This window comes from Scaptodrosophila lebanonensis, unplaced genomic scaffold (genome assembly GCF_003285725.1).
Source record: "Scaptodrosophila lebanonensis strain 11010-0011.00,11010-0021.00 unplaced genomic scaffold, SlebRS2 tig00000171-arrow-arrow-pilon, whole genome shotgun sequence".
NCBI classification, from domain to species: Eukaryota; Metazoa; Arthropoda; class Insecta; order Diptera; family Drosophilidae; genus Scaptodrosophila; species Scaptodrosophila lebanonensis.
This window is the reverse complement of record NW_022060603.1, coordinates 661,038-674,486: the sequence shown is the minus strand read 5'-3', so window position 1 is coordinate 674,486 and position 13,449 is coordinate 661,038. Positions and strand designations below refer to the sequence as shown.

Here is a 13,449-nt window from a genome sequence, read left to right as displayed (position 1 = left end):
TTTCTCACTCAACTTCACAAGTTTGTGTGCAAATTATTTGAACTTATTTAAAGGCTGGACTGAATAACAGTTCATTATTTCGTCACATGTTTTGACTAAATAGTCTTCTCCCTGCATTAAATATTTTAGAGCTCTTACTGTACTTATAGTGCAACATTTCAATTGAATTACGAATATCATATCGCTTTGGACTCACCTGTAACGGACGTTGCGGGGGCCCACTCATTGTATGGTGATGGTACATCACATCGTGTTTGATTTGGGAGGGCATTTGGCTATGTACATGCTGGGCTTGATGCTTCTGTATGTCGACGGCTGCCAGAGCTTCCGCTCTGCTCAGTATGCCATCGTTGATACCCGCAAAAATATCACCCTGTCGTTCCAGAGGAGGGAGAGAGAGAGAAGAGAGAGAGAGAGAGAAAGGGATAATTGAACAACAAATCCAGCAATGATAAATAATTGCAGCGACACAGCAAAAAGTACGAGTACGATTATGATTACGATTAAGATTACGATTACAGGTATACTTGTATAATAAGTTTGAGTAATAATACTTGTATAATGCATTTTTTTTATGAAGAAAAAGAAGAAGTAATGAAACGCCCACTCAATCCAATTCAATCCAATCTTCGATTTACTTTTGTCAATCGAATGATGCGATAAATTTCAGTAGACAACAAGATCTCATCTGCATATCTGTATATCTGTGTGTGTGTGTGTGTGTGTGTGTGATTGGGTGTTAAAGTTTATTTGCACATGTAGATTGGGAAAGGCATAGACAATAAGTAGGTTTGTAATATAATGTGACAAAGAGTAAATGCAATGCTAAGCAAAACGTTAATCGTATATTAATTATGCATATATAGAGTATATTAGAGTTGTTAGGAATAGAGTAGGTTAAGTCAAAGACATACTAGTTGTGGTTGTGGTTGTAGTTGCGGTTTTGCGATTGTGTTTTCGTATGGGTGTTGGTGTGGGTGTAGGTGTCGGTGTTGGTTTTTGCTATTTTCACTTACATTCTGACGTGCTGACCACGAATTGCATAATAGGGAAGCATCTTCTAATAAACGACTCTGAAAAGACGAGACAAACACGATAGTATATGTATGTATGTATTCATTAAGCATTTGTGCCGCTTGAAGCAATTTGGGGTTCGATTATGTTTGAGTATGTTAGGGTAGTGGTAGTATGTATATAGAAAGCAAGTTATTGACTGAACACAATTCCGGGCAGCACTTTGTGTAATGAGAATGCAAATGCTTCCTCTTAAGCTCAGCTTACACCAGAGTTATATTTGTGAAATAATTGTAAAAAGTTTACCACAACAGAAAGAAGATTGACTGGGAAGGAGTAGACTCTCTGGTCAACTAAAGCAGTAGTTAGAGTTTACTTTTTGAATTTAGACAACTTGATTTCTAGATTACTGCAAATTCTTCTCTTTAAGCTCAGCTTACATCAGAGTTTGGTATTTCGAAAAGCTATAAAAAGTTAACAACAAACGAAAGAAGATTGACTGAGAAGGATTGGGTTGTCTGGTCAAATAAATCACTAAATAGAGGTTTCATTTTTGATTGTGGACAACTTGATTTCTAGCTTACTGCAAATTCGTTCCTTTAAGCTGAGCTTACATCAGAGTTAGATTTTTAAAATAAATATAAAAAGTTAACCACAAAAGAAAGAAGATTGACTGAGAAGGAGTATATTGTCGCGTCAACTAAATCAGAATTGTTCCATTTAGAAGGTTTACCTTTTCAACTCATGGACAACTTGATTTGTAGCTTTCTGCAAATTCTTTCCTTTAAGCTTAGCTTACATCAGAGTTTGGTATTTCGAAAAGCTATAAAAAGTTAACCACAAAAGAAAGAAGATGGACTGAGAAGGAGTAGATTATCCCGTCAACTAAGGCAGTAATTTTAGTTGTTCCATTTAGAAGGTTTACCTTTTCAATTTAAAGACAACCTGGTTTCTAGATTACTCTGTTAAAATATTAGGGTATATACATATACAATCTGGGTTAAGCTCTATTCGATTTAATCACATTTATCATTTCATGTTTTTTGCCAATCCAATTATCTGGGCCATCATCTTAGCCATAGAGTGAATATTCCAATGGAACAGCAAATGGATTTTTAAAATCTGCACTTCACGAACTGGTGACAGAGTTTTCTTATGAAATGCAAGCGCCTTTAAAGTGTTTTGGTCGGGCAGCGGAAAAATGAGCTTAAAAACCAAAACAAAATGACACAAGTGCTCGTTTTGAGGAATTTTTCAGCAACTGCTATTGATTTTCTTTGCTGGTACCGCACTGCCCCGCCCACAGCTTAAGGCCAACAGGCACTTCTAAATAAGTAATATCAAAAGTTTTGCCGCTGCTGCTTGTCGGCGTTTTTATTATTCCAGTCTTATCGATTTTATATGTACATATATGCACATATGTATACGAGTGTGTGTGTGTATGTATAGCTCGCACGAATTTTTTAGTTAATCAATTATTTAGATGCGCACAAATTTCAAAACGTAGCACGAGGCTGAGCTCTGACGCGTTGACTTGGGCGAGAAGGATGCCGGGAACGAGGACGGGGTTGGGGCGAAGGCAGGAAGGAAGGAGGGAATGCGGGAAGGCGGGAAGGCGGCAGGGCACAGGGCAAATGGTGCTCACGTTTTTGGTAACTCATTTGGTGGCATTGGCGGCGTCGGTGGCAACGGTCTTTGCAAATGAGTCTGCCCAAGAAAGTTGGCAATAAAAGGCGTAAGACGGCCTGGGCTGGGGACTAAGTGCTGGTTAGTGGGAGCTGGGAGTTGCGAGTTGCGACCGAAATAGCCGGACAACCATTGTAGAAATCAAAATGTTGTTAATTTTTAATGTGTCTTGCCTGCCAGCCTTCCTGCTTGCCTGCCTGCCTGCCAGCCAGCCTTTTGCCGTTGCAAGTTTCCATCGCGGGCGTCACGCAAATAGCGTGACAGTTTGTTTGTCCATAGAACGGAGGGCAGACAGTTTTGGCCCAAAACTGTTCAAAGTACAATATTAACCAGAACGGGGTGTCACAACTTGTCTTGAATTATATTTGGCCAAATAAGTGTGTGTAGTATCGATGCGTTCGTAGTTATTTTTATATCTGCCACACACTCCCTCCTACTCCCCCTAATGCCATTTATGGGAAGGGGAAGTTTCCACACCAGTCTGTTTGGCAATAAGTGTCTATTATGTTTGCGTACAAAATAGAGCATACGCTATGAGAAAAGAAATCCAGATAGTTGAGAGATAGCCATTTGCATTTACCACTGAACTCAAGCAAAAATGTTCGATTTTAAATGAAAAATCTCATTTAAATCATTAATGAAATCACTATTTAAGACCTTCATTGTTCTTAAAAAATAAGTAATAGAAGGCTTTGTCTACTCTTCACATATTTTGCTAGCTACGATCAATTCTCGAGTAAGAGCTGTTTGGGTAAATACAGTGGAGCTACTTCGCTAAATGTAATTTTTTCCACTATAAATCACGTTCAATCTTTTCACATTAAATTCCTAAGCCACTTCTTTTCATTTTTGAAAAGAGTAATTTTCACGTATTTTCTTGTTGCTGTCAATATATTTACCCCCATTTGCGGGTCGATTTTTATCCACAAATGGGAAAATAAAGATAATTAATTATTTAATGCTGGCTTAAAGTTAAAACTTACAGCTAAGAGGGCTTAAGGTAGTCATAGCTACCAGGATCTTAGGCTATTCTGGCAATTAAAGAGAATTACTTTGTAGAAATATTCAAAAAACATATCTACCTAACTACTTATATACTTATATCGAAACTTTAATTGCAATATTAAGACAGACAATTAAATAAAACCACTTCATTGAAAAGCAGAGTATATTCAGCTGTTATCCTCTTTATAGTTAAGTCCTATGCAGTATATTAGAAAGATGTACTCATAAGATGAGCAGACAGGGCAACCAGTTTGGAGGAACACCCCGCAGCAGCATCGCCGTCCGTACTCGGTACTTAGTTGGTTTAAAGTAAAGTAATAAATCGTCAGTAGGGTAAGTCGCCAATCGCCTAAGTCGTCAGTAAGTCATTTTAGATAACAAAGGGACAAAGTCCTTACAGGAGTCAACAGCCAGTTGTCGAATCGGCTTGATTCTAAATTGTAATTCCGCCGTGAATATTGCCTGGGAACTTACATTCTTGCGTTACAATCCTAAAACCTCAATTAATTAAAATGGAAATAACAAACACTATTTACAAAATATGCATGCGACAAATAATGTCGCCCTCTCTCATCTGAATAAATGTACCCGTATTTATAATTTGTAATTTTTCTATTGTTTATCAGCATTAAGCTCAATGTTGGACCCATAATATAGGACACGACCTATTACCGATCCTTAGGAATGACATTTTCAGCTCATTTCAACTCATTCATATAACAACTTTTGCGGCAGTCAAAAAAACAAGAACTTGGCATCTGCCGGATTTTTATAAAGTGAAATGCGCCTAGAACTTAAACTCATTAACTCTTCTAGTGTTTTTTTTTTTTTAATTTGTAATCTTTATTTAAGGTCTGTCCTAGGTTAGTTATTAGACTTATGATAGGTAGGTAGGTGGGTTATTTAGGCCATCCTTTATATTTTCCGCAACTCGTCTAAGCTTCAGCATCGACTCTCGGAGCGATTAATAAACATAGGGCGGGACGGCATAGCGCTAAATAGCCGCATCATAACAACGAATTAATTTATGAATTAATGTGCACAGTCATTCATTCATCAAGTCGTGCCTGGCGCAGGACTACTGGCATCCTCCACCCCCACCCCCACTCCTCTCCCCATCCCTATTCTTGCTGTCGGGCAGGCCCGTCGCCCGTCGTGGACAATTCTTCATTTTGATTCTTGTTGCTTGTGTCGTTTCTCTTATTTGGGCCGAATTTTTATGTCTTGACCTGCTCGACCTGCCGCCACAGGAGAGGATGGGTTTGGTGGTGGTGGTGGTGCAGGAAAAGCGAGGGGGGGGGGGGGGGGGGGGGGGGGGAAGGGTGGCCGCAGTGCAGGCTGACACTTGCGCTCTTGGACATGCATATAAATTCTTTATTAGTGTGAAAAATTAATCAACTGAGCTGCGTTTTCCTTTTTTGTTTGGTTTGCTTTATGCCGTTGTTTTTGTTGTTGTTGTTGTTGTGCAGATTATATGTATATGTTTGTATGTCTTTCTGTGTCGACCCGTATGTGTGTGTGTGTGCATGCGTGTGTGTGTGTGTTTGCTTTTTTCTTACTCGACAACCATTTAATATTTATGATGAGTGCTGATGTTGAATTTTATCGATTTATGCAGCATTTTTTGTGCAATGAAAATTATTTAAACTAAAGCCAAAGCAAACTTAAATCTAATGTGAATACAAATTTTGAAAATTATGTCACAGTGTCCATTTAAAGTACAAATACATTTTACATCTTCATCTTGGGTTTTCAAAGCATCATTAAAGCTCTTATAACATTTTAAGACCAAGCATTCATTTGGTTGCCAAACGTTTTATATGTATTACCAAATATTCTTATCAGAGTGCTTTCTATTATGCTATTCTATAAATAACCTTATTGAATAGCATAAGTACTTTATCGAGAACTTTTTAGTACTACTGTAATACTAGACGTTGCTTTATCATCAGAAAAATCAGTGTTTCTGCTAGAACTTCATATAACAAGCTGTGCCTGTCTACACAAGAACACAACTGGGCGTATTGGGAACTATTATGATTGATTTATTGGTTTGGTGTTAAGTTGAAACATAGAAAGTTCGATAAACTATGGCAGGAGACCACCATTTCTTAATCCATAAGTCAGCCAGCTAAAACGAATCCACTGATAATTTCCAGCAGCTCTATTCGTACGAATTTCATTCAAAAGATATCTCTTTATTAATATTTTACGAGTATTTTAATTTAAGGCTCTAGGCTCGGCAAAGCAAATCAAAGACTCTGCTTAACTTTTTTTACTTGATACTTGTATGTAGACCACGGCTTATAAGCCATGGCACTATCCTAAAATGGTTATATTTAAGGCAAACTAAACAATAGAAAGGAATTGACTTTGAAAAGATTATTATTTGAGAGTGAAATTTAAAGCTTCGTCAATATGCCACCGCTTATTTGAATTCTTACTCATTCTTTCATAACACATTAACAACGATTGTTTTGCAACAACTCTAACATTTAAATTAAGATTTAAAAATAAACTTAAAGCTGATATTGTTCAACATTGCTTGCTTGATTATTAAGCATAGTTTTAGACTCTATTTAGTGCTTAAATTAATTGCATTTATTCTTCATTAGTTAATTTGATTTTTATATCAACTTGTTTTTCTTAATTTTGATTAAATGGTGTATGTATCAAGTACTAGTTTTTGTTGTACAGGTATTTTTAAAATTTTTTGGTCGTTCATGGAATATTAGGAAAATTTAATAAATACAGTCTGACGACTTTGGTCGGAATTTCCCGTTAAAAAGTATAAACTCGATTTAGAATACTAAAAATTCTCTAAATAAGCCCTAATAGTTGGAGCAATTGAATTCAAAATTTGGATCCGATAACAAATAATTGGGTTTAGGGCTTTTCAAAAAACTTGCTGGACTTGGCAATTATTTGAAAACATACTTTTCGAAAATGAATGGAACCTGGAAGAATGCTTCATGCTGGATGATTTGGTAAAACAGTGCGATCAGTTGTGAAAAGTGCTTTTAATCATCATTTATTAAGGATAGTGAGGCGATAGCTATTAAGCCAACAAATCAAACAGAACTCCAAAACATACTATTCTGAAAGAAAGCCCTACACATACTAGTATAGTATATCTCCCCAACTGGGGGATGCACAATTTGTAGCCGATTTTTCAAATGCCTATTGGTCGCATCCTTTTTGTCATTTGTCGTTTGCTTGGCTATTTGTTTTTATGTCAGTCTGCTGTGTTTTTTTGTTTTTTGTTTTTCTGGCTGTTGATTCTGCCGCCCGATGTTAATTGGCACATTTGTCGTGGCCATTTAATGCAGTTTATGAATATTTAAATCAAATTAACGACGCCGCTGTCCATTTAGCGCCTCATTCGAACAATTCATGTTGGCCCAGCTGGTCATGGTGGCCAGTGGTGCCGTCCATTGCCAGCGCTACTGCGTGACACCAAGGCCGGGTGGTTAGACGCGGTGGGGTGGGGTGGTTGGGGTGGGGTGGGGGTGTGAGCGACAAATTTCCATTTAATGGACTGCAAGGCGTTAAGTGTTTTTGTTACCAGCCAGAATCGTGAGCTCCTTGTACAACACTCAATGGCACTGTCAGTAGAATCAACCAACCCCCCTTCCCCCTTCCCACTACCCGCTTCTCAGCCATGCCACGTCCACATCCACATCTACGTCCACGGCTAATGCGCTCAGCCAAGGGTAGCATATAAATCCTATAAATCCGCCGCTTTGATCATTTGCCTTGCTTTTCGCTTCTCGGTTTTTGCTCTTTGAATCTCGTTGAGAGTCAAAGCCGAAAAGTGGCTGCTTCTCGAGCAGGCAGCGAGTTGAGGTTGGAGTTGAGGCTGAGGTTGGAGTCGGGGTTGGGGTTGGGGTTGGTGCATGGCATATAAATCCGATAAGCAAACGTAGTTGTAATCGTTCTCAGAGTCTCCTGCCGATTGCCTTTTTCTTTAAAACAGTGTCTGCCTCGTCCTTTTTATTTACAGTAAGTGTTTTTAAAGTGCCCCTCTGCAGGATTAAAACTGGATGAAGGGGGGCAGGGGGTAGTCGAATTTAGGATGGAAGAAGAAGAGCGTCTACACCTGTGCATGCAGTGCAGTCAACTTTGACTCTTAATTTGCCAATTTCCGCATCCTTTCCTCTCATCTTGTGCCCTGCTTCTTTCTCATGTTTTCATTTATTTATGCTGCATGCTTGTCTTATTTATTTATTTATTTAATAGCAACAACAACAATAACAACAAGAATATTGTTTGTATATGCGTATGTTTGGTGGTGGGGAATAACAAATTTTGATAAATAAATATTTAATGCAAATAATTTACAAGAGCACTTTTCAAGGTTATGCACATTTCCATGCTCCCGCTCCCCAACCCTCTCCATCCCTTTGCCACTTTTTATAAATCTACGCAACAATAACAATAACAGCCGCAACAAAGGCGACAATTATGGCCCAACAACAACAACAACAACAGACCAACAGCAAGAGTCGTGAAAAATTGCGACATTTATGCAATAATTAAGACAAATATTTACTCTCCGTTATTTTTAGTGCTACATTAAAAATGCGACAGGCAGTCAGAGAATTTTTTTTTTCGCCTTCCGCCTCCTCCTTTTCGCCGAAACCTTTTCCCATTTCCATTTTGCCTTTGTTGTTGTCGTTAGATATAAATAAACATGTCTGAGCTTCAACAAAATGTAATAACCATGATTTTTATATGCTCGCACGAGTATGTGCATGTACATACGTGTATGTTCATGTTCGGTTCGGGGTGTGAGGCTTATGCCAACTTGGGCCAGAAGTAGATGGGGAGCGCAAAAGGCAGTGGGAGCAAAGTATCTGAAAGTTGTTTCAGTGTGTCAAATGAAGGACCCAGGATCCAAAGCGACCGTATTTTATACAAATCCGACACATATGGTTATCAATCTTAAGCCAGACAGTTCATTTAAGTTAATAGAAAGGGCCTGACTTACTATACTTCAGCTTGGTTTAGGAAGTGCATTTTTAGGAATATATTGGCAATGACATGGGTATGATGTATTCTAGTGATGTGGAAACCGAGTGTCCTTTTTTTTAGGAGCTCGAAGAGTTTGCTAAAAATTATGCCCCTATAATGTTTCGAGTCGCACTTAAGGAGAGCTTTAGGGACTACGAATATTTTGAGATATTGTGCTTAGCATGATCTGACAATTTCCAAGGGTTTTCTACTAAGTGAATACAAAAATATTTCATTCAACGCATTTCGAGTATTTCCCTTAATCTTTAATAATGATGTGACCAACCGACTTGAAGAACATAAGTTCATTTTCCAGATACATATATTGACTACACATAGTCTGTTAGTTGGATACAAATTTTTTTGAAACCGCTTGTTATGACCGCCTGACTGACTGACCTATTGCTAATCAACGCACAGCCCAAACGGAAAGAGCTGGGAAGCGATAATTTGATCTAAACTTATCTCTTGTAGGTAAGGTGTAGGAAAGCACTAAGTAGGGAAGCTGTTTTGGAATATAATATCTCCCGGGGGGTGTAAATCGAGCACACAATATCTATATACCATATGAATATATAAGTGGGTTTTAAAAGTTTTTGGTCTGCAAAAGGCCTTGAAGTACATATTACATTTTACAAATACATAACTACTGTTGCTAAGCCCATAGCTATGCATATCCCGATGAAGATACACGGCATTCAAGACATATAGACGTGCGATGTGAGCTTTACAATATGAGAGTAATATATTTTTTTAAATATAATATTTACTATAATTTGTTTGAATGGCAAAAGTTGGGGAACAGTATAGATATAAATATAATCAGAATAGCAAAGAAACCTTCATGTTGTTCAGACAAAACTTTGTGTCAAGGGCGTTCATTAGATTAATGAATAATAATAATATAGAGCAGATTGAATATCATAATCCAATCAATTATATATATACAAGTATATATATAGGCTATGAACAAACGCGGCATTAAATACATATAGAAGTGCCATGAAAGATTTAAAATATGAATCCATGTTCAAAAGTGTAATATATTTTGATTAATTATAATCTATAAAAAAAGGCAAAAGTTGGGGAACAGTATAGATACAAACATAGCCAGAATAGCAAGGGAACTTTCATTTTATTAAGGGTGCCCATTAAACTTAATGGAAAGAAAAAAGGATATAACAGAGGACGTCTTTCTGTGGATCAGATTGAAAATCATAATCCAATACATATGCAGGCTATATATACGAATTTCCGTATAATTTCTAGCAATATACATACTATATGTCGTTATCTTTTAATATTTGAAGCATCAGTTATGTTTATGAAATAGAGTTAAAGAATTCGATATGCTCTCCACTAAAAACTGAATTGATGGACACACGGACGACGGCAAGGAGGATATACACTCAGTACAGCCGATTTTAAGCTATGTATCTTTAACAAACATGCGTCAGGAAATGCACATCGAATAAAACTATAGGCAGGTGACATTCAATGGTGCGTGTAGATGTGTATGTGTATGTGTGTGAAGGGGGTAGGGTGGAGGTGTAGGGACTAAGCAACTAAGTGTTATGCCAAGCCTAAGGGAGTATCAAGCAGCTTAAACGATCTACGGGTCCTTTGGAAATGCCGTCGCTGGAATCGGCAAGCATTGCGGCTTATCTTTACGTTTTCTCTTCAATATAACAATGATGACACAGAGAGCTTGTCATTAAGGCTATAGATGGGTGTGTGGTGTTCGATTTACTTACAGATGGATTTGGCATGCAGCGACGCATTTGCTCCGAACTTCGATACGATGGACTGTAGCGTCCTGGAAAACAACTTGGCGCTGACATTTTCATTTTATCCGTTGTCGAGTACATCGACATTGTCATGCAGCCGCCGACAAAATCCTCCTCCAGCTTGAACGCCCTTGAGGCGTCGAAAGTCGTTGGCGAGTAAATTTTGAAGCACTTACTTTGACAACTTTAACGAGAATCCTGCATGGGCAGGACAAAACACAATTGGGCGTTTTGTATATCTGTACAACTATATAATTATATATAGTTGACTGAGACTCTTTAGCTCTACTTTTTCGTTTTGGCTTTGATACGTGATTTGGCTAAAAATTTTACAATTGCTTTCTTCTTCGCTTCACTGTAGAATTTGCTTTTCTTTCTTTACATATACTTTTGTAAATATGTATATGTATATCTCTTTAAATATATGTATATGTATGTATATACATATACATATATGTACAATTAATGCTTTGTATGATATTATTGCACTTTTGAGTTGTTTGCGCGCAACAGAACTGCGAAAAAAAACCACAAGAAAAAAAATAATGAATGACGGATGAGGAGCGAGGAGCAAGGAGCTTGGCCGGAAGCCAAAGTTCGCGGGTCGCGCGACGCGTTCAGCAGCCGCTAGAGCCGTCGGTCACCATTGCATCAAATTTGCAGCTTTGATGGCATTTTCCGTTAATTATTTTAGCTTGCTTTCTCTCGTTTTCGTTATCTCCCTCTTCTTCTTCTTCTTCTTCAACTACTTTTTCTTGTTATCCTTTTTGATGCAAATGGAGTGCGGAAGCGGCGAAAAAGAAATGTAAACACGCGGGCGCGCTAATTAATTATAAATTGGCACGTTTTTGGCCTTTGAAACGATGGCGCGTAATTGGAACTCCGCACGACAACACGCTCGCCTCATCTGAAGCGCCGGATGGGTCTGAAGCGACGGGATATGAGACGTTTCCGTTTACCATTCACCGTTCACCGTTTGCGTTTGCCGTTGGCTAACCGTTTACCGTTATTCGTTTTGCGTTCGTTTGTTGTTTGTTGTTTGCTGTCTGCTGATTTACCGTTGCGTTCAACTTTGCCCAAAGCTTAGCTCAGCGGGCCAAGCTCAAGCTCCAGCCTAAGCCCAAGCCTCAAGCTGAGCTTTTATGCGAACGTGCGTGTGTGTGTGTGTGTTGAGCTTGTCCTGTGTGTGTGTAGGTGTCTGTGTGTGTGACTGTGCGTGGCAATTTGTTTAACTCGAGTTTGCTTGTGTTTTGCTATCGTGGCAATTGTTGTTGTTGTTGTTGTTATTGTTGATGTTGCTGTTGCTGTTGTTGTGTGTGCCGTGTGCCCGTTTTCAACTATTGTCGAGAAACTAAACGCAACCGAACAGATTTCACAACTAGACAAGCGCGCGTGGTGTTGTGATAAAGAATTCTATGATGAGTTTCGCTAACTTCAGAGTTTATTTTCAATGGGGAGGACAAGTTTTCATTATTTATCAGCGTGGGCGTGTCCAGGCGCTTGCCGGCGTAGCCACCCCTACAAAATGGCAGCACGTCCCTTTATATAAGATGCCGTCGCTCGCTCTGATTGGCCGTTCGCCTCTGCCGCTGCCTTGCTGGCGCAGCGCCGGCGACGTCGGCATCGGCAGCGACTCCTTTCGTTAAGCTGGAATTGGGCAGTGCATACGTACTGTGTGTGTATTGACTGGACGAAATCATGTGTTTGTGTGTGTGAGCTGCGCATGCGCCAACCTTCCGAAGAGCTGCTGCTGCTGCTGCCTCAAGCATTGCTGTATGTCGGTGTGTGTGTGTGTGGGTGGGTGGGTCGGTGTGTGAGCATCGCAATGCCAATGCCGTCGCATCGTCGTTGTCGTTGTCGTTGTCGTCGTCATCAGTGCTGGCGGCTCATGCTGCACTGGGCCCAGCATATGGCACAATTTTTTGGCAACGACAGCACCACCAACAACAACAACAGCAGCAACAACAACAACAAGAACAGCAACAGCACCAAACACGACGAAAACAATCTGAACAAAAGGCACAAAACGGCGACACGACAAACAAAGCAGGCGACCAAAGAGGGGACAGCGGCCGTTTGTCGACGAAACACTCGGACATGTGACCGGCCATGTGGGCATGTGTTACCCATTGGTAGGGAGTTGGACAACTGCCTGCCCACCTGCCTGCCTGATGGCTGGGCCCCTTCGACGCCTTGACTAGTTGCGTATTAAAAGCATGCAAAGCATGGCAAACACATACAGGGTGTCTGTAGTTTTTGTGTGCCACGCAAAGGGTGTTCTTCGAACTGAGATCAAAGGTGAGATCTTGGAATTCCCAATATATTCCCAGAAAATAAACTCGGTTCCGTAGTCCATACGCATGGATAGACGGACATACATACATATCTATCTCACCATAAATGCAATAAATTAATTGTCAAGTTTATTTAACCAATTTAATGACTGTCCATGATGGACAGTTTTAAATAAAAATACTCTGCTATTACAAAAAAACCCATACATATCAAAATCGATATGATGACACATGATGATGCAGATTAAGTATATATTGTATGTATGTATAATTTAAGCTGAATAGCAACACCATTTTAATCCTTCAAATACAGGGCATACAATAGTACAACTAAAACGTAGGCGTTCGTCACTGTTATTTATTGATTTATTATTGATTTTAAATGATTTTTTTTTTTTTTTGGTAGTTTGTAAGTACTTATTTTTAAATGCAGGACTATGTAGCATAAAGAAGAAATATGATTTGAATTATGTATAGGAGCTCTAATATATCAATTAGATGATCCACCAAAAAGAATTTTTAATTTTTTAATTAAAGTCGTTATTGCACCATTTCCATAGAACAACATCAAGAATGTTGTACGTAAACCAAAGACTTTCAAAATTCTCACACCAAACAAAAATGTTGTTTTTTCAATCTCAAAAAATCTT

The 13,449-nt window shown here is 38.9% G+C and overlaps 1 protein-coding gene across 5 annotated transcripts in view; it reads right to left on the bottom strand.

Annotated features, from left to right (window-relative positions):
• Window positions 1–10,647, bottom strand: part of LOC115629961 (inhibitory POU protein) — a 39,212-nt gene extending 28,565 nt beyond the window's left edge. For 2 of the 5 annotated variants that reach the window (XM_030526575.1, XM_030526576.1), the window contains exons 1-3: window positions 10,473–10,647; window positions 1,017–1,073; window positions 197–373 (exon numbers count right to left, since the gene is read on the bottom strand). In XM_030526575.1, coding sequence (XP_030382435.1) covers window positions 197–373; window positions 1,017–1,073; window positions 10,473–10,598 — 360 coding nt within the window. In that variant the 5' untranslated portion in view covers window positions 10,599–10,647. Of the gene's footprint in view, window positions 1–196; window positions 374–1,016; window positions 1,074–10,439 lie in introns of all 5 variants that reach the window. The other 3 variants (XM_030526577.1, XM_030526578.1, XM_030526574.1) reach the window with 2 other exon arrangements.
• Between the last annotated feature and the right edge of the window lie 2,802 nt (window positions 10,648–13,449).